Source organism: Pleurodeles waltl, chromosome 2_2 (assembly GCF_031143425.1).
Source record: "Pleurodeles waltl isolate 20211129_DDA chromosome 2_2, aPleWal1.hap1.20221129, whole genome shotgun sequence".
In the NCBI taxonomy this organism is placed as follows: domain Eukaryota; kingdom Metazoa; phylum Chordata; class Amphibia; order Caudata; family Salamandridae; genus Pleurodeles; species Pleurodeles waltl.
Window position 1 is genome coordinate 300,511,464 of NC_090439.1, and position 21,588 is coordinate 300,533,051.

The 21,588-nt window shown below is 42.4% G+C and overlaps 1 protein-coding gene across 1 annotated transcript in view; it reads left to right on the forward strand.

The window, feature by feature from the left end:
• The window catches only part of SLC6A3 (solute carrier family 6 member 3), a 532,713-nt gene that overhangs the window by 466,671 nt on the left and 44,454 nt on the right, over positions 1-21,588 (forward strand). The window contains exon 9 of the mRNA XM_069219760.1: positions 19,283-19,395. Within this exon, the coding sequence (XP_069075861.1) occupies positions 19,283-19,395 (113 nt within the window). The remainder of the gene's footprint in view (positions 1-19,282; positions 19,396-21,588) is intronic.

Genomic DNA, 21,588 nt, shown 5'->3' on the forward strand with positions numbered 1-21,588 from the left:
CTTTAGAATCTTTTTTTTATGCTAAGTTAATATGTTATGGTATCGAATGCTATTTTCTGTAATATTATGTCATGCTATGTTTTGTTTTGATATTTTCCTGTGTATTTGCACAGTACTTTTTAGCTATGTAGTGCCCTAAGGCTTTCGGGCCTGAGCAATTCTCTGGGCATCACTTATTCATGCCACCTCATTTTACCTATGGACCTTTCTGAGTGGGCTTCTCAACATCACCCTTCACTGCCTCTTTCAAGGTCTTCTCATTCCTATATCTAGGTGCTTACTTTAGCTATGGAGCAAAATGCCTTTTATTGTTTGGCTCCTGGTCCACTGTTTTCGTTTTACCTACTTTCATCACCCTTAAAACTTGTATAAGCTCCAGTGCTTTTCTGAACTCAGTGAGTGGGCTCAAACTACAGGGAGTGCAGAATTATTAGGCAAGTTGTATTTTTGAGGATTAATTTTATTATTGAACAACAACCATGTTCTCAATGAACCCAAAAAACTCATTAATATCAAAGCTGAATATTTTTGGAAGTAGTTTTTAGTTTGTTTTTAGTTTTAGCTATGTTAGGGGGATATCTGTGTGTGCAGGTGACTATTACTGTGCATAATTATTAGGCAACTTAACAAAAAAAATATATATACCCATTTCAATTATTTATTATTACCAGTGAAACTAATATAACATCTCAACATTCACAAATATACATTTCTGACATTCAAAAACAAAACAAAAACAAATCAGTGACCAATATAGCCACCTTTCTTTGCAAGGACACTCAAAAGCCTGCCATCCATGGATGCTGTCAGTTTTTTGATCTGTTCACCATCAACATTGCGTGCAGCAGCAACCACAGCCTCCCAGACACTGTTCAGAGAGGTGTACTGTTTTCCCTCCTTGTAAATCTCACATTTGATGATGAACCACAGGTTCTCAATGGGGTTCAGATCAGGTGAACAAGGAGGCCATGTCATTAGATTTCCTTCTTTTATACCCTTTCTTGCCAGCCACGCTGTGGAGTACTTGGACGCGTGTGATGGAGCATTGTCCTGCATGAAAATCATGTTTTTCTTGAAGGATGCAGACTTCTTCCTGTACCACTGCTTGAAGAAGGTGTCTTCCAGGAACTGGCAGTAGGACTGGGAGTTGAGCTTGACTCCATCCTCAACCCGAAAAGGCCCCACAAGCTCATCTTTGATGATACCAGCCCAAACCAGTACTCCACCTCCACCTTGCTGGCGTCTGAGTCGGACTGGAGCTCTCTGCCCTTTACCAATCCAGCCACGGGCCCATCCATCTGGCCCATCAAGACTCACTCTCATTTCATCAGTCCATAAAACCTTAGAAAAATCAGTCTTGAGATATTTCTTGGCCCAGTCTTGACGTTTCAGCTTGTGTGTCTTGTTCAGTGGTGGTCGTCTTTCAGCCTTTCTTACCTTGGCCATGTCTCTGAGTATTGCACACCTTGTGCTTTTGGGCACTCCAGTGATGTTGCAGCTCTGAAATATGGCCAAACTGGTGGCAAGTGGCATCGTGGCAGCTGCACGCTTGACTTTTCTCAGTTCATGGGCAGTTATTTTGCGCCTTGGTTTTTCCACACGCTTCTTGCGACCCTGTTGACTATTTTGAATGAAACGCTTGATTGTTCGATGATCACGCTTCAGAAGCTTTGCAATTTTAAGAGTGCTGCATCCCTCTGCAAGATATCTCACTATTTTTGACTTTTCTGAGCCTGTCAAGTCCTTCATTTGACCCATTTTGCCAAAGGAAAGGAAGTTGCCTAATAATTATGCACACCTGATATAGGGTGTTGATGTCATTAGACCACACCCCTTCTCATTACAGAGATGCACATCACCTAATATGCTTAATTGGTAGTAGGCTTTCGAGCCTATACAGCTTGGAGTAAGACAACATGCATAAAGAGGATGATGTGGTCAAAATACTCATTTGCCTAATAATTCTGCACTCCCTGTAGTTGTGAGCCCCCTCTCACGATCACTGATGGAGCCGCTCTTCCTGGCATCATGTTCTGTTTATGAGCACCTTGCTTTGCAAATGATCACCTGTCCACAATTTCACGTGGTTCTCCCTAATTTTTAGGTTTCAGTAAAGACATCTTTAGCTGTCTGTTGTGAGAGCTCCTGTCATCAATATATCACAAAGACCTGTAAAGAATTATATAGAGAGAGCAGGCTTTCTTTTTGTATGCCTAAACCTGTAAATAATAAATGTAAATAAAGGTACAGTGCTATTTACTCATCGCTCTTGCATGCTCACAAAATAAAAATGTACATATACTTATGCTTTCTTGAACGGCGACACAAATACTGATCCTTTGTTAAAAGTATCTACTAAGCTATATTGTCCAGTGTTGTTCCCTACTTCCTCACAAACACTTTCAATGCAATATTTATTTTCTCTTTCTGTTCCATAGCACTCTTGTTTGTGGGTATGCACCTGCATGGGATTTAATCAATAAACCATTCTTTTTCTTTGCCTACATGACTCCACTTTTATATTTAAGCCCTAAATTCTAAGCCACAAGCATAAACAACGTACAGAATCAAATGTAATAAATCACTCAGCGGTGTGCTTTTTATAACATATAGGTCCAGAGGTAGAAACCTTTTAGCGGTTGCAAACAACCCGATTTGCAGAATCCGGCCTTTGTTACTGCTAAAAAGCTAAGGGCCTAATCTGCGACTCAGTAACCTATTACCGGATTGCAAATTGGGTTTATGAGTTGGTATTACGAAGGGGCATGTTTAGGGCATCCCTTCTTAATACCGAATTGCACTGGAATGTGTGAATGTTTTGGAACCGAAATGCATTGCAAAACATTCACAGTTTACTGCCTACTTCAAGTAGGTGGTGACCCATTTGTAAATGGGAAGGAGTCCCCAAGGGACCCCTTCCCCTTTGTGAATGGATATAAACATATTTTTTAAGGGCAGGCAGTGGTCCCACAGACCACTGCCTGCTCCTAAAAAAACGAAATGAAAACTTTTAATTTTTATTTTTTAAATACATCCTGTATTCTTTTGAAGGAAAAAGTACTGCATTTAAAAAAAAAAAGGATTGCTCTATTTAAAAGCAATCACAGACATGGTGGTCAGCTGACCCCAGCACGCCCCCATCCCTGTGATATTTTGCGATTCCCGATGGGTCCTAAAGTGAGATCTACCTCCTGAATATTAATGAGGTAGGTCTATTTGTGACCCACTGGGAATCGAAAAGTGTGTCAAAGACATATTACTATCTGGATTTTTGCAATTTTCTAATTGTGAATTGCAAAAATTCACAATTACGAAATTGCAAACTGACTTTTTTCGTACATCTGGCCCATAATGTGTTTGTGCTTCTTATTACGTATGCTATGATTTATAAGCTTGACATCTAAAAAATGCTTTAAAAAACGTTATGTCCACCCTAACTACCATGGCAGTTTACCAACCGTACTTAATTGTCTACATAACTACCTATCATATTTGATATGCTATACCTACCACCTTTACCACATACTATAGATAGCATACTTCCTACCTACCATACTTATATTACCTTATCTGCTTCAAGTTAACTACCTACAATACCCAACCTTCCATACTTACCATCCCAAATGTAACATCCTATACCTAATGTATCATACCTATTACTTCCAGTAACAAAGGCCCCTGCAAAATCCTGCATAAATTTAATCATAAGCTGCAGTTTAAAACCATTCTTTCCCTAATTCAGCATGCATATGGCCCTTCAATTCTCCAGGTATCTCAGTGCTAAGATCGCGGATACGTGACCTAATTGAGTACGGGCGGAGTGCTTTAGCTCGATAGAGACAGACTCGTCTGAACTGCTGGGGACGTGCCGGGTGTGCTTTTAGGTCTCTGACTGTTTGAGATACTTGGAGAATTGATGGACTGTATGCATGCCAAATTAGGGGCCATCCAGATGTTTACAAATAAATAAAGAGGAAACAATTGGTTTTAAACTGGAGCTTATGATGACATTTATGCAGAATTTTGGATTCCAAACCGATTACGTACCCTGATGTAGTCGGAGGGCAAGATGCCCGGATGACGAAACGCGTGTTGTCAGAGGGAAAAGGAACCAATAATTATTGGAATTTAGACTAGAATGGACTTTTTGGTATTAATTGAGATATCCTATGTATTAATATATGATTAGTGTGTGCTTGAAGCTTTGATTATTCTGTCAGAAGAATATTACATGTGCAGACAGTTTATGTGCAGGAACAACTAGAACCTTTCCTTCCATGAAACCTGATGCTCCAACTTGTGTTTTCCTAAACACAACCCCCCCGTGGTACAGAAGCACTGAGGTTCTATGGGGTAGTGGGAAACCCACCATCATATGAATTGAATACATTGCACCCACTTGCAGTTGGTTTCATAATGCTGATGTGGACATTGTGTAAAGCTTTACTTTAGCTAAATGACCTTACACTTTTCAGAAATAAAGCTAACAATTTTAACAGGTCCTATCGCAGTGTTCTACTTCTTTTTAGTTTTTTAGGCACTGTACAAGCAGAAGACATATTGTGCTGCCAAGGAATCTTACCTGGGTCAATAATACACACCTGCCACTATGTAAGGTTGTCAAATGTCACTTTTTGCACACAGTTGAGAACATTTTAGCCCATCCAATTTTTCCCTGTCTACAATGAAGAAGACCCTGGGCTGAATAACAAAACATCTTTGACTGGTGCTATTTCATGTCTTTGGTGGTAAATTAAGACCACATTTTACCACTGTATTATGAAAGTAGGTGATGTTTTCTGTTCTTTTTTTATGCTGCTGTGTTTTTCTATTGCATTATTGAATTATGTTGAGTTGTACTGTGCTTGTTGTTTTGCATTCTGGTTTGTTGAGATTTGCCCTGCTATGTTTTAGTTGGGTTGTTATGCTGTTTTATATATGTTATTGTGTTATATTCTGTTGTTTACTTTTGATACGACAACATATGTTGCTATATTTGCAGTAAAAAGCACCATCTGCCTTTAACGATCCCATGACAAGCAGCCACTTATTGTGCCTCAGCTGGTAAAATAGCACTGCTCCAGTCCTTCAATTATTTAATACAGCAGTTGGCCCAAAACAATGACAGAGACAGTGTCCTAAATTAGCACTTGCATTGCTCACTTTATGAGATACGACCTGCAGAATAAAATGGCGGGGCCTAATTCACCACGCACTTCATTGCACCTTCAATCTATTTTCGTTGGCTTAAACATCAAGGCCCTTGTAGAGCATTGAGGTGGTTGGAATAAAGGTGTCAAAGATATTGATTGTCCCTGTTAGACTTGGCATCCTTGGCGTGGTCTCCCCTAACGTTTTGCCTTTACTTCCCAGGTTGTTTCTGTGTGCTGGACTCTGTTTTTGCTGTGTATGTTACTTTGGGCACTTTACCACTGCTGACCAGTGCTAATGTGTAAGTGCTCCCTATGTGGAATTTTATGCGTAATTGGCTTTTCCATTATTGCCATATTTGACTTACTAATAAGTCCCTAGTAAAGTACACTAGAGGTGCCCAGGGCCAAATTAAATGTAACTAGTGGACCTGCAGCAGTTGTTGTGCCACCCACATGAGTAGCCCTGTAAACATGTCCCAGACCTGCCACTTCAGTGTCTGTGGGTGCAGTTTTAGGCTGCCAGTTTGACTTGGTGAGTGTACCCACTTGCCAGGCCTAAACCTTCCCTTTTTCTACATGTAAGGCATCCCTATGGTAGGTCCCAAGTAGCCCCAGGGGTAGGGTGCAGTGTATGTTAAAGGTGGCACACGTACTGATGTACTGATGTGTTTACATGTCCTGACAGTGAATTACTGCCAAATTCGGTTTTCACTGTGCAAGGCCTATCTCTCTCATAGGTTAACATGGGGACTGCCTTTAAATATTATTAAAGTGCAGATTCTCTTTGAGATCAGATAGGAATGTGGAGCCTGGGGTCTCCGAACTCACAATTTAAAAATACTTTTAGTGAAGGTGGTTTTTCGATTGTTTGTTTGAATATGCCACTTTTAGAAAGTAGGCATTTTCTTGCATAAACCATTCTGTGACTCCGCCTGTTTGTGGATTCCCTGCCTGGGTCAGTTTGACAGTTGGACTGTTTGTACATCTCCTCTAGACAGTGGTACATAGGGTGCTGGGGTGTAGCCTGCATATCCTGATGACCCATTTGTGCTAAAGTGGAGGGAGAGGTGGTCACTCACACCTGACTGGGCTGTGCCTGCCCTCACACAATGCAGTCTCCAACGCCCTGGTGTGTGTCTGGGGCCTGGCTTGGGCAAGGCAGGACCTTGTGACCAACACCGACTTTTCTTTGAAGTTGGGCAACGTCAAAGGCAGAAAGGGATATAAGTACTGGACCCAAAACCCCAGATTTTAGATTACTTCTGGAATCAAGAGGAACCTCTGTCAAAAAGAAGAGCTGAAGAGCTGAGAAGTGCTGCACCTGCCTGTTACTGTGCTTTGTTGGTCCATCCTGTGAAAGGGGACAAAGACTGGACTTTGATGTGCATTCCTGATTCCTGTTTTGAAGCCTTAGGGATAACAAAGGCTTCACCATCCAGTTTTGTGTCAACATGCTGTGAACTCTAGCTTGCCAGAGGGTGCCATTCCAGTTCCTGGGCCCCTGAAAGTGAGTGTCTGGTGAAAATACTTTGAAACGACACCGGACGACGCTGTCCTATTTCACTAAGGATGCCGCTGCACGGAACCCATGACGCTGCCTGCACCTTAAGCTGTGGACCTCACAGAAGTGCAATGACCCCAATGAGTCTGCAGTTGTAACACCGACGTTCAGAACACCCAACTCCATTGGGGCGCCTATGACCCCATGACTTGAGCACCACCCCATGAGGTTGCCCCGCAGCATTGTGTCTTCGCCGGACTTCATCTCTGCTGAAGGTACCAAGGGACCAACACCTCGCAACCAATGCCTCACCTCCACCGCGGTGCAATAAGGACCCGATGCCGCTGCACAACGCCTCCGCTCCTCTGCCTTGTAGCACCGGAACTGACGCCACATGGAATCCAGTGATGCTGCACTCCCTGACTCCATGCACCAGCCTCTTTCTACTTGTTTTACAAAGGTACTGTACCTGGGGGTCCGGTTGGCTTGTAAACGGTACCAGTGGCATAGCATTGTGGGAAACGACTCCGTCATGATTCTGCTTAATATCAAACTGCAGCATTGGTGATTTAGCTACTATTTTTGTGTTTTTAAGTGCTAAGATCATATTTTTGATGATGTGTTGTGTATTTTTATTGTATTTGGTCTTGTTTATTTAGATAAATATTTACTATTATTCTAAACCTGTGTTGTGTCATTTTGTAGTGGATCACTGTATTATTGTGTGTGTTGGTACAAATACTTACCACATTGTCTCTGAGTTAAGCCTGTATGCTTGTGCCAAGCTACCAAGAGGGTGGGTGGGGGTTAAATGAGTGTGATTCTCCTCTGCCCTGACTAAAGAGAGGGTCCTTGCTTGGACAAGGGGCAACCTGACTGCCAACAAAAGACCCCATTTCTGACAGTCCCTATTTTATTTTGTTCCGTGCACAGTGAGCTAATTTACATTATCATTGATTGTTTTTTAATTTGGCATTTGTATAGTGCACAATGTGCCATTAGTATGCCATTGGCGATACGTTTTGGAGGTCTGGGGTTGCATTGTGAATGTGCATCTGTCAAACAATGTTTTGCTCACTGTTATTGGCACAGCGACTTTTCTGTCCTTTTTATGCCTAATCATAAAAATGTGTACGCACCATTGTTTGTGATTCCACAGACGCACTGATGTCATTTTCACCAGTTAGTGCAAATTGTATTACCTCACGTCTAACTGAGACTATGGTAACATGTTTTTGCAAGAGCTTCATAAAAACTTGCAGTGATGGAGGAAAATCAATGCAATCTTTTTTGCAAACAGTTACCCATCAAACATGATAACGGATGGCAGTAAAGTTTTGAGCACATAGAGAATATTATGGGGACTGTCTCACCTAGGGAGTACCAACATGCGCATCAACATGTCCCCATTATTCACAGGGGAGAGTTCTCCAAAAGTAGGGAGGGAAGAGGGTGACGATGGGTGTGTATAGTCAATTGGGTAAGGGAGAAAATGGGTGGTCTGGGAATCATGCAGCAAAAGGGGAACATGGACGGGCTGAAATGCTGTGTTTTGTACTGCCTATCTAGAGTTGATTGCAATTTTCTGAATTAAAGAACAGTGCACTATGTGGCACTTTGGGTATCAGCCAGGAATAGAAGATATTTCAGAATTTTAATAAGTCTTATCTTCAGTAGTCTTGTGAAGAAAGTGATAATGCTAGTCAATATCTAGCTTGGAAAGTCAGGGAACAATCTAGGCAGCTTGGTATTATTTTTCTGAGATGCTCACATACTCAGGATACAAAAACTGATAGAAAATAAATTAATGATTTTTTTAGAGTCCTATAAAAACAATTATAGTAGGATCTACATTCCGGGCTTTGGATATGAACTCTTTGGCAGTATTTCTTTATGCTTTGCTTATTACAGATGTGACTGTAGAACACACATATCAGTTTGTTTCACCCATTGCTCAGGAGAACGTTTTGGAGGTCATCTAGGCCATATCAATGGCAAAGTTTGTAGAACATAAACTGTTCAAGGGCGTTTTGACTATCTATTTGACTTAGCTAGCAAATCATTTATAGTAGGTGATAAAATTCAGGACTCCTTACTCATGGGTACCAGTGTCAGTCTTTCAAAGCAAGGGGAAAGTCCTGAACTTCCAAATTCCTATTGCTCATTTCCTCCATTGAATATAGATTATAAAATGTATAGATCAATTAAAACATAATGACTCAAATAGTTTTGTAACAAGGCGTAAGTTATAGTCTAACACTAATTATCTCATTAGCCCAAGATACTTTTACCTGTAATATAAAAGTGACTGCAATCATGCTCTTCGATGCTGAGAAAGCTGTCGATTTCGTGAACTGTGAAAGTCTTTTTAGTACTTTGAATAGGTTTTTATTTTCTTCACAGGTTACAATAGTCATCATCATCAAATAACTTTATTTCGTTTTAATAAGAAAACCATAAATATTACAGAAAAAAACATCAGGGATAAAATAGACACATGTTTAGACAGTGACAGCAACGTTGTCAACTAATACCACATCATGCAGCAAATAAAATCTTTCGCGGAGAAGGGAAAACTTGTGCAAAATACTTTTCAGCAAACAAAGGGGCAATAAAAGACTCATGCAGGCTTTTATAGAAAGTGCAAAACAGGAGAAAGTGCAACGTGTCCTGAGCTGAAAGGTTATCGCAGCTACATGGTATGGTATTAGAGCCATAAGAGCTGCCACGGGCGAACTGCTAGCAAATGGTGAAATAAATCAAGTCTAAAACACATCAATAAAAAACAATGGTGATCAGGCATATTAAAAGTGAGTTATGTTTTAATTAGAAGAGTGGCCTGCAAAGATAAGTAGATTCTAACAGGTGAGCTATCCTTGGCAAAAGAGAGTCTTGCACTTCTCCAATCCTTAAAGTCTCTCCTGGTCCACAAACAATCATCTGTAACTAATGACTCTGGGTGATAAACACAAAATCTGATCGGCCCAGGTTAGTGAAACTATCCTTTATATATCTGATCAATGGCATGCTCAGTGCAAACTAAGCCAAACAATCTTTGAAAACTAAATGATTGAAATGTTTGACGGGACGTGTCCACACTTCTATCCAGAAGAAGACACCGTAGCTACAAAATATCCTCTATGTAGCCAATGCCTACTTCCTCGTGCATAGCGAAGGAAGGTGAATGCTGTGGAAGGAAAAGGAGCCTTCTCAAAAACTTTTTCTACAAAACCTGGAGGGAAGACACATTGACATATCTATAGAAAAATAAGAATGGAGCACACAAAAAGTAATATCCCTCTATTATCAATAGTCAAATAGTCATTGCACGCTTAATCATGTGAGAAAAACATAATATAAATTTCCACTAAAGAGGTATCAGTGCAAAATGTAATTGTTACAAAGTTCAGAAACACAAAAAAGAATTTTAATAGATAAACCATAAACATTGAATTTGATGTGAAAGGAAGTTATTTTCATAGAAAATTAACAACAGAAAGTACAATCTCATAACAATTAACTTACACATATATACAGACATTTAACCGACAATAGAAAGCCAATGCAATGCTCTTAAATATGGGGAAATGTGTTCTCAATGGCAAGCCCAGAAGAGTGCGGGCTGCTGTGTTTTAGACCACCTGCCAGTAGCTGATCAGATAGGCAGGCCCAGATACAGTGCATTACTGTAGTCAAGCCTATATGTTACTAAGTCAAGTACTACCTGTTTCCTTGCAGAGAAAGAGAGAAAGTGCAGAAATCTCCTTAGCACACGCAGCAGACCTAAACAAGTCCCTACCACTGCATTAACCTGAGGCCGAAAACAGAGCCTGCCATCAAACGTAATGCCTAGATTCTTAACAGAGATAGTCTGGCATAATGGAGGGGACACATCTGCTGGCCAAAAAGACTGCCAGGGCTCCTGTGCCCTTACACCAAAAAATGAGTAGCTCAGTCTTTTCAGCATTACATTTAAGCTGATGGTGTGTCAGCCATTGAAAGACTGATGTCAAACAAGTTCCTATTATTTCGCCCCTGCCCCAAGAGAATAATAGCTGGGTATATCATCAGCATAGGAGATTTTCTTTGATCACAGGGCCTCTGCATGAGATAAATATTAACTAGAGTCGTCGGGCTCAGAGCCAAGCCCTGTGGCACTCCCACTTGCAGCTCACAAGACCCAGACAAAAAAGGAGGCACCAGACCTCTTGACCTCTCCCCTCTAGGAACAAATCTATCCAGTTCAGTGCCAGCCCTTAATTCCAGTGGCCTGAGGATGGGCCAAGAGAGTGGTGTGGGGTACCGTGTTGCAGGCTGCTGACAAATCTAGCAGAATCAGCACAGCCCTTCCCCCGACATCCAGGGTAGCCCTGATGTAGTCTACCACTTCCACTAGCACCGCCTTCACACTGAAACTGGGGCAGAAGCCAGACTGACACAAAGGCTCTCAAATTGTATATAAGGAAGGTACTGTCCTAGTCCTTCCTCTTTATTGGTGTGACGAAAGTCTATTAAAGTTTAAACAGTCACAGAAAAGAAAGTACACAAACACTACAAACATGAAGAGAATCGATTTATTGAACTCTTCACTATGCTGATTGAGAAACTATTAATTGTGCTACTATAAACAATTAGAGGAAATGTATTACACGTTAAAATAGTAAAGGGTGGGATTGCATTAAATTCACTTCATATTTATTTGAACAAATAAAAACAATCTATACAAAACTATGAAAGAAAATTAACTCCTGACCTTTAAGCAGTGGAAATATATTGGCTTCAGATTCCTTAATATGAAACTCTCACTCTCCAGGATATCATGACAGCGATTCAAGGGGTGCAGACCTCCCTGGAAACCAGAATTGACTCAGTTTCGATTGAAGTTTCCCTGGTGAGAGTGGACCTCCACAAAATGGAAACTCGGAAGACTCTCAAAACCAACACGGAGATCCTGCAAACTCAGGTCAACGAACTGCATGCTTCTAGACGAGCCTTAGAAGCCGGACTTGAAGACTATGAGGGCTGCTTACAGCAGAATAATGTCCAAATCATGATGTTCCATAAAAGAGCAGATGGGCATGCAGTTGACCTCTTCATTGATGACCTAATACTCAAAATGCTGCAGACCAGGGGACTGTCCAACTTTTTTTCAGTGGAGCATGCCTATCAGGTCCTGGGTACACCGACGTAAACCAGAAGCATTGCCACATCCAATCATAACCCACATTTTCAACTATGGGGACTGTGATGTCATACTGCAAAGAGCCCGGAGTGCCCCACTGCTTCACTATGAAAACACTAAAATTACCTTGTTCACAGATTTTACGCTCAATGTTCAGATAATGAGACAGTTTCTTGGAGGTAAAAAAGGCTTTGGGAGACAGAGAACCTAAGTACTCCAATATCTTACTGACAAAACTGAGAGTGGTCACAGAGGGAAAGACTTGGTATTTTATGAATCAAACTGAGGTATGGGACTGGTTAGAGGGCTGGAGGATGAATGGTGGAACTCTACCTTGATCCCAAGCACTAGCAATAAAAACCCTAATGAACATTTTCTCTACCTCAGGGTCAAGGGCCTATTAGAGCCCTCCCTTCTTTTTGGGGGCAGCCATACTAGGGGTAGGAAGCAGGTCAGCAGACTAGCTGCTGCACGTGTGCTCTTTGAATGAAGCGACCGTCGGAGTGTGTATTATCGTGGAAGTGGGGTTTTAGTGACTTTTTAAGCTTTATATTCTGTTTTTTAAAACTTTTATATTGCTTTTACTTTTTAAGCTTTATATTGTGTCTTTTTAAACGTTTATATTGCTTTTACTTTTTTCTTGTCTTGCTGTGTCTCTCTCTTTTATTTGACAAAGACGCTCGAAAAACATAAAAAATGTGTGTCCTCCTGAAACTCTTCTTTAAAACGTTACATTTTGCTACTGTTCGCTTTTGCTGGGCACACGCGTTGCCTTTTCTCTGCCTCAGGGTCAAGGGCCTGTTAGATCCCTTCCCTATCCTAGGAGGTGGCCATATTCGAGGTAGGGGACCATGTCAGCAGACTAGCTGCTGGACGTATGCTCTTTGAATGAAGCGGCCATAGGTATTTAAACCGATCAGGTCACGGATGCTCCCAGTGGGTGCGTGCAGTGGGCGCACCTAATGCAAGCCCGTCTGCACGCGTCTGACTGGGTCCAGGGGCCAGGGACTCTGCCCACACTACTCAGGATCTCCCACGCCTTCAATACCCCTGACAGCGTCTCATGGACTTAGCCATTAGGCAGACCTGTAGGGTCGAGCGAGCCTGCCCTGATCAGATGGAGGGCTGGTGGTGTGGTGATTGCACCAGCGAGTTTGGACAGCCGGTTCCCCAAAGGTCTGTCTATACCATCCAGCAGGACCCACTTCTTTTGCCTAAGGGATGGGAGATGCCGATTTGAGCCCCTAAAATGCGTTTTGACTAACGCACGCTCACTGATTATACATAGTGTTGAAATTGGAGACATGATTGAATCCTTGGACCTAACCTGCTTGTTTATCGCGGAAGCATGGGCCAGGGAAGACTCCGGCCCAGATTTCACGGCAGCCTCTCCAACAACCTATGTGTTCTCCAGTCTTGATAGAACCTGTAAGAGGGGAGGGGGGCTGGCAGTAATTTTCAGGATTAAACTTCATTATGTCTTAGAATCCACCAATGTTAGCCCAGAAATTTGTGAAGGCGCCTTCTTTAAGGTTTGCCTGAAGAATATGGTGTTCTTCGAGGGCCTTCTGATTTATCGCTCCCCCGGCCCTAAGAACTCTTTTCTACTTCACTGGCTGTCCATCATTGAACCACTTATTGTAACCTCTAAGTGCATTGTTTTGGGAGACTTTAACTTTCACCTTGAGGATAAACCGGACGATGCTACATGCGCTTTCCTCGACTTAATGTGTAATTTTGATTGGGACCGTAAGGTTACGTCAGCCACCCATTGGGCGGGACACACCCTGGATGGTATTTTGTTTCGCCATAGCCGTTGCACCTTCCTGTAGAATGTGGTCCTTGACAGGTCCGATCATCATCTGCTATCCTTTAGTGTGGCTGGCAGGGAGGCCCCCACTTACATCCCTCCGCCCCCCAAGTTAATCAGACAATGGGGCAAAATTGGGGAGCAGAAGTGTGCACTGGCCTTGAAGGCTGGCTGGAGGCAGGCTAGGGAGTGGTTTAGCTCTGCAGTAGAAAGATACGATCCGGGGATAAGGGCAGCTATTGACTTACTGCCCCCCCCCCTTATGAAAACTTGACCCTTGGCCTGTAAAAAAGAAACCTCTCCTTGGTATACCATGAAACTCTAGGATCTGCAAAGATCATATAGGCAGCAGGAGTGCAGATGGAAACAGGATTAAAACTCAGTGGAAAGAGACAAGCTCAGGTCTCTGCTTGGGGACTATAAAGTGGTGTTTAAAAATGCCAAAGCAGACTATTTCACTCTTAAAATTAAGGAAGCAGACAATGCACCTAGGGAACTCTTTAGAGTGGTCCACTCCCTAACTTCACCAACCTTCCCCCCTTAACTGGAGAATTCCTAAGCTTTTTGCAGTAAGGTCGCAGCCTTCTTTAAAAACAAAGTCCTACAGATCCATGCTAAGTTTGCTCAGCACGCTGTGGATCTGGACCCCAATGTTCCTAAGGGGAACTTGGTCATTAACAACGATCCACTACTCACCAAATTCCTTCCATTGTTGGCGAACAGGATTAAAGAATTGTTGTCTGGGGTTAAGTCTGGGTCCCCTAATGATCCTTGCCCGCCTAATATATCGAAGCTCGATCCGGACTTGGTGTCCGCAGCACTAGAATTGGTCTACCAGGAGATATTGAACACCGGGGTCTTTCTCCCCTCCTGGAAAGAGGCAATTGTCATCCCACTTAAAAAGAAACTGAGAAGTGCCCCTAAAGATCTTAAGAATCTTCGTCCCATCACCTACCCCGGCCAAAATTCTTTAAAACACCTCAATATCAAACTTGCCCGCTTCTTACAGCACAGTGGCTGATTAGATCCCTCTCAGCATGGGTTTTGGAAAGTGCACAGTACAGAATCCGTGCTCATTGCCACCTCTCATTCGATCCACCGACTGATGGATTAAGGGGAGAGTGCCATTTTAGTATTATTAGATCTCCCTGCTGCGTTTGACACCGTCTCCCTGAAATTGATGGTGCAGCGCCTTTGCCAAGCTGAGGTAAGAGACAGTGCCCTGGACATCCTGAAGTCCTTTCTGTTTGAAATATTAACCATTATGAGCTGTGGTGATTTCAGAGCCACCCTGTTCCAACTTCCATGTGGGGTCCCCCAGGGGTCTTCTCTTAGCCCCACTTTGTTCAACCTGTATGCTGCCCCGCAGGCCAAACTGGTCCGTTCCTTTGGTTTTCAGGTTGCCTCCTATGCTGACGACACCCAGTTTATTATCCCGGTCAATAGGAACTGGGAGAAGGTAGCTGACAGGTTTTACAACTGCATGAATGAGATCAATAAATTGATAAGCCATAATTGGCTAAAAATGAATGGAGAAAAAAATGAAATCCTATTTTTCGGCTCCAACAGCGCTTTATGGAATTCTCGCTGGTGGCCACCATTTTACGGCGACCTGCCAGCACCCATACCAATGGCAAGAGACCTAGGGACCTTATGTGAGAAGGCTTTATTTTTTGATCAACTGGTGAATCATACCATTAAAACCTGCTACTGGTCAATCAATGCCCTCCAGAAATGCTACCCCCTTCCTACAGAAAGATCTCAGAATCTGGGTGATCCTTGCTTTAGGCGTTTCCAGATTGGACTATTGCAATGCTTTGATGTTGAATATCAACAAAGGTTCTCTTCACAAACTGCAACTGATTCAGAACACTGCAGCCCATCTGATATAGGATCTTCCGAGATCGGTTTCTGCCAGTGGCAGCTGGAAGCAGCTGCACTAGTTACTGGTAAAGAAGGGCCTTGTCTTTAAAGCTCTCTGCCTCACACATGAAGCGCTCCATTCCGAAGGGTCAAAATACCTTTGCACCAATCTGAAATGGTATATTCCTAGCCGCCACCTAGATCCTCCCGTTGTCATCTGATCTCAGTCCCCCGCAGCCGGAAGTCTAAATGGGGGGACAGAGTCTTTTTGGTGGCAGCAGCTAAACTTTGGAACACTGTCTGCTCCATAGCAGGAAAGAGGAAACTTTTATGCCTTTCTGGGAACAGCTAAAAACTTTGCCCTTTTCCCTCAAATTATGACTGTTTTCCCAGAAACTTGCTGCTTCTCACTTGTCTTTCTTCACACTCACTTGTACATCTCTCCGCTTAGCGCTTCGATGCTACGGCCGGAATGCGCTTCACAAATACAATTACAATTACAATTACAATTACTGGGAAAGCTGGTGGTTAGCATGCATCTCCAAAACTTTCAAGAGTGCTGGAAGCAGGGAAATTGGTCTGTAAGTAGATGGCTCATCAGGGTCCGTCTGGGGTTGCTTCAGCAAAGGCAAAATGTTTGTCTACTTCCAGGCACAAGGCACTATAGCTGATGACAGAGAAACATTCAGAAGTTTATTGACCAAAGGATTAATGACACCAGCCCCTAAGACCTACAGGCCCAGAAGCATGGGCCAGACTGACAGCCAGATTTAAGGCTGCAGATTGCTAAGAGAGATCCTTCCAAGGAGATGGGATCAAACCCATCAAGAGTCATGGTCAGATTACGTATTGGACTGAGCTAAAAAATCCGCTCCATAGTCTCTTCCAGCTGCATGGAAGGGTGAAGACTGGCTTGGATATTAACTATCTTGGTGTGGAAATAGTGAGCCAGTTGTTCACACTGTTCCAGTGTGGGCTCCTGGCATTCTAGGCTAGGCTCTGGGGACATAAAGGATTTTACTATTTTGAAACTTTTGAAAACTCCCCTAGACTTGTTGCCAGCAATTGCAATTCTATCCTCAAAATATCATTTTGTTGCAATTTTAATCTCTTTATAATATTTTTACAGCTGTTTTATACCTGGCTTTAGCAGTCAGATTATATGATTGTCTCCACAGTCTTTCAAGATGCTTACACTCTTGAATTCTTTGAGGAAGTTTGTGTACAAGGGACAGGAAACTTAGGTCTGTGTGAGAGCCGCAGCAGTTCAGGTGCCAGCTCAAGGGTAGTGAACCCAATCCAACTGTCCAAAAGGCCAACATCAGTAACCACGGCAGCTGAGAGAGACTGTCTTCTCTTCTCCAATGCTCTGCTAAAGGCCTCTGACTGAATCCTATGAAAAGCTCTCAACACTTGGGATACTGAGCCACCCTGTGGTTGAGTCCTCCCTACAAATGGCCACCTAAATGTAATCATATGGTGGTTGGGCCAGACTAATGGAATGTGGGTATCTACTACCAGTGTTACATCAGGGGCGGCTCCTCCATAAGGGTGGAGGAGCATCACCCCCCCCTGCCAGCAGCGGCAGTTGCAAACCTTTTCCCCAAAACAATCATAAACTGTGTTTATTATTGTTTTTGGGGGAAAAGGGGCCACAGGGCTTAGAGCAATGAAGGGGAGTGAACAGCACTCCCCCTCAGAGTGCATGTGTGTTTGGCCTACCGTCTCTGAGCAGCCAAATAGACATGCGCACAGGACTCTCTGTTGCTTGGCTGGAGAAAGCCTGCACAGGCTCCCTGTCTGCCTGGGAGCGCCCTGGCTGAGTGCTCCCAGCCAATCTTAACGCTGCTCTAAGCAGCGCCAGGATTGGCGTAGGGCAGGTTGCAATGAGGAGACGGGGGAGTGGAGTAGCTGCAGTAAGGTAAGTGTTTTTATAAATTGTTTTATTATTTTTAATTTAATTTGATCCTCCCAATGTGCAGCCCCGCCCCTTCTGCTTCGCTCGAGCCGCAACTGTGTTACATTAGAAAAAACATGATCTAACAGGTGACCAGCTTGATGCATGTAATTCAACACAAATTGGGAAGGGGGTCAAGGAATATATACTCTCATGTAGGGAGACTACCTACTTCTCCTCTGTATTATCCATATGGAGATAGATTAAAATCTCACAGAAGAATAAAATGAGTGACCCCCAGACCAAATGTGTCAAAGTGTTACACAAGGAAATGAGGAAGAGGCCTGCTGGTCCTGGGGTTCTATAGATGAAGGCCCCAGCGAAGGACTGATGAAGTGAGAGGGTGAGGCAAACACCAAGTGCCTTCACATTTTCCAAACCCACTATTTGGAATTGGTGAACAGTTAAACTTATCTCTAAAGGTCATGACAACCACACCTCCTCTGCTATACGGACGGCCCTTGTTACATATTTTATAGCCACTAGGAATTGCTGAGAAGATTGCAGGGCAGGAAGATTCAGAGCCAGGTTTCAGTTACAAATAGTACATCCGCAGTGTCCTCACATAAGAACTCACAGATGTTATCAGCATGTTTTGGTAAGGACCAAGTGTTAATTAAGGCACCAGAGAATCCTGGATTCATCCGACTCTCAGCCCTGGGTGACAAGATATAATTCTGGGGGAAATATGCCACCTATAGCACCACTTAAAACTGTGTTTATACCTTCTTGGGCAGGTGTTCTTACTGTTCCATTTTGAGAATGTACTACTATGCGCTCTTGCACACTTTTACTCTGGATTTAAGAATCTGTAATCAAGCTAATTGTTTTCTATAATAGTTTACTTATCCGAATGCCTAAAACGTGTTGTGTTGGGGATTTTTTAAAATTAGTTAAATCCCCCACAAAAAAAGTATGCTGTAAGTCTTTGCAGTAGTTTTTAAAAAGAAAATACAATTTTAACCATTTTATATCCCTAAAACTAACAATGCTACATGGCTCAAAGCCTATGGATGACAGATAGGATTTTTTCTCAAAGGCTGAGGCAACTAGATGGCACTACTGCATTTTTATAAATTATCACTTTTTACCATAAATAATCACTGGAAAACTTGGTCAGATATTGAACACGATATAAGAGAATGCAAGGCTAGGGTTCTCTGGTCCTATAATTATGCCCTACATTGTTTTATTTCCCAATGATCCTATAAAGTTAATTGCAACAGAGAATATAGTTTTTAACTTAATGGAAACCACAAATATAATAGCAATTGGTTCATATCAGCTTTCTTTTGTGTAGAAAAAATACATTTTTTCCTAAGATTGCACAGAAATGTAAATGATAAATATCCATTTAGCTATCAGTGAATATGTGGAAGAAGATCATAAACATATTTTTCCATCTATGTGGGGTGGGAGGTAACTATCGTAGGATTATTTTCATGACAAATAGTTGATGTATTGTCCACTCCTGGGCAAATCCGACCATATTTTGCCCTCATTAATTTTCAAATGCTGCACACCTCAAAGTTCTCAGTGCACAATTTGCACCAGATTTCAGTGTCCAAAGAATCACCCTACCATTAGAAGTGTGAACTTTATGCCATTATTTTGGTTTATATGCCAGATTCTATTTTTCGGGTGGCAAAAGTGACCACACATATTTAAAGAAAAGGCTTTTGTAACTTACTCGCATTTCAAATAGAGGACAGATCTGTACAATATTTCCCATTTGTCAATATGTGATATTTGATTGTCAGGTGAAATGTTTATCATATTACACTCATAATTAAAATAATTAAACTTTCTTATTTAGGTCCGGGATTGATATTTATTATTTATCCTGAAGCAATAGCAACTCTCCCTCTGTCCTCAGTTTGGGCCGTCATATTCTTCATCATGCTTCTGACATTGGGAATTGACAGTGCTGTAAGTAAAGCTATTTTTCGCACCTGTGTCCTCCCTTATTAGGTCTTGGATGTTCTGTGAAATTAGCATGCTTTGTTCCCTATTCTGCTATATTCACCACAGATGTCCTACATTTTGAGGTAATGCAATGTCAGCCTGAGTTTTGGAACACACATTTATCTTCTTAAAAATATTTTACATATTTTGGGACAAATGGCATCGTTTGCTACATGTTAGTTTGCATAATGTTTGAGCAAGTGAGGAAAAAGAGGAAATTGTTAAACAAAATGTGCACTTGTTGGATCATAAAATTCTGCTTTGCAGGCACTTCTGAATTAATTTCCTGCTTACCACTAGAGACAATCTGAAAGTGTGACAGATTTTCCACAGTTGTGGGTGGGAGGTTATGGGTAATATTATGGGTTTCTTGATGGGGAGCCATGGAGGAGATCATTAGGAAGATGGTGGACAGCTTTTCTCTGGCACTTCCATTAAATGCAAGGATTAGGTTTAAACTGTACTGCATTGCTTACAATGATGTCCCTCAAACAGTGCTACTTATCTGAACTGCTTCCCATCTTAGACAAACAGTGAGGTCCCAGAAAGTGTAACTTTCTACAGATTGGGATGTAGATTGAAAACATCTCTCACTCAGACATAATCCTTCACAATAAAGTGACTACTTACTACCACTCAGGCCCTAATTACGAGTTTGGCAGGCGGAAAAGGCTGCCCGCCCGCTCGCCAAACTCACGCAGTGAAGAGACCGCCAGTGCGGTCTCCTTACTGCACGCCCTACTATGAGTTTCCTGCTGGGTCAGCCGGCGAAAACACAGTTCGCCCCACTGGCCCAGCGGGAAATGCACAACAACATTGACGCCAGCTCACAAAAGAGCTGGTGGCAATAGTGTTGAGTGTCGGGTGCACCAGCACCTGTCACGCAAATCACTGCCTGCAAAGCTGACAGTGATTTGCGTGACAGGGCTAGCCAGGAGGACCCCTGCCACCCCATCTCTGCCAGCCTTTTCATGACAGTGAAACCGCCATGTAAACGCTGGTAGAGAGAGGAGTTGTAATCCCCAGGGCAGCACTGCCCTGGCAGATTGGGACTGCCGGCACCGCCACGTGGCCAAAAAGTGGCAGTGCCAGTGGTCTGACCGTGGCGGAAATTCCACGGTTGTAATGTCGCAGTCGGACCACTGCTTTGGGGACAGCCAAGGTCATGATGAGGGCCTCAGTATCAGTACCCAACCCACTTTAATTGTTTTCAAGACTTATCTTTTCTGCCCCTCCCTGAACTCACATCCTCGAAGTAATCTACAAACCACACAAGTTCCTACTTTGTTTACAGGTATGATGCCTTCATGCTCTTCAATTTCACTTCTCCCATGCAATTCATTATTAGATACAATCTGTTGTTCCCTATATCATTGTATTAATGTGATTGTTTGAGGTATAGCTAAAGCACCATCATCTTGAATAGTGTGAGGGGTGTCTTACAATATTCAATCCATAAATTAAAAAGTATAATTTTATGTGTTTCCAGACATTCCCAACACACATAGGAACATTCCCCTAAAGAGATTGGAGTAAGTGTGTAAAAGCAATGCCAGTCTTCACTTCTTCCAGTAGTTGCCTAAACAGTGCTGCTCGTCCAAGTATATTCTATATTAAATTGGCAGCTAGGAAAGATTACCATTGGTGTACACCAGGAACAGGCAACAATGGACTTCTTGGGTTTAAAAGAAAGTGTGCCAACTAGATCCCTAAAGATACAGAAGAGGCTCATACCTAAGAAGGCCTGCATGGACATAGAGAAAATACTTTGGCATTGGTGGGTGTCATTGTTAGCATCGGCCTTTAATTAATGGATTGCATTTTGCAGCACTAAAAAGCATTATTCATTGTGCAGCACTCCCTTTTATTAGATATCTTGCAATAGATTGTCTATGGTTTGTGTCAAAAAGGAGCGTACTTTTAAATATATTTGGAAAAGCAGCTGAGATCTTCAGAATCCATGTTGACTTAAAAACTTCACAGAAGTTGCCTTCAGGGTGGATCATGGCGTATGAGGCTTTCATTTTGTGCATATACAGATTGGGCCATTTGTGATGCATGCTATAGGAAGAAACAGTTCTGAAGAGTATGCCGTAGTACCTTCAAACTCATAGAGTGCCAAATGATAGGCACTACCATAAGGGAATTAAAAAGCGA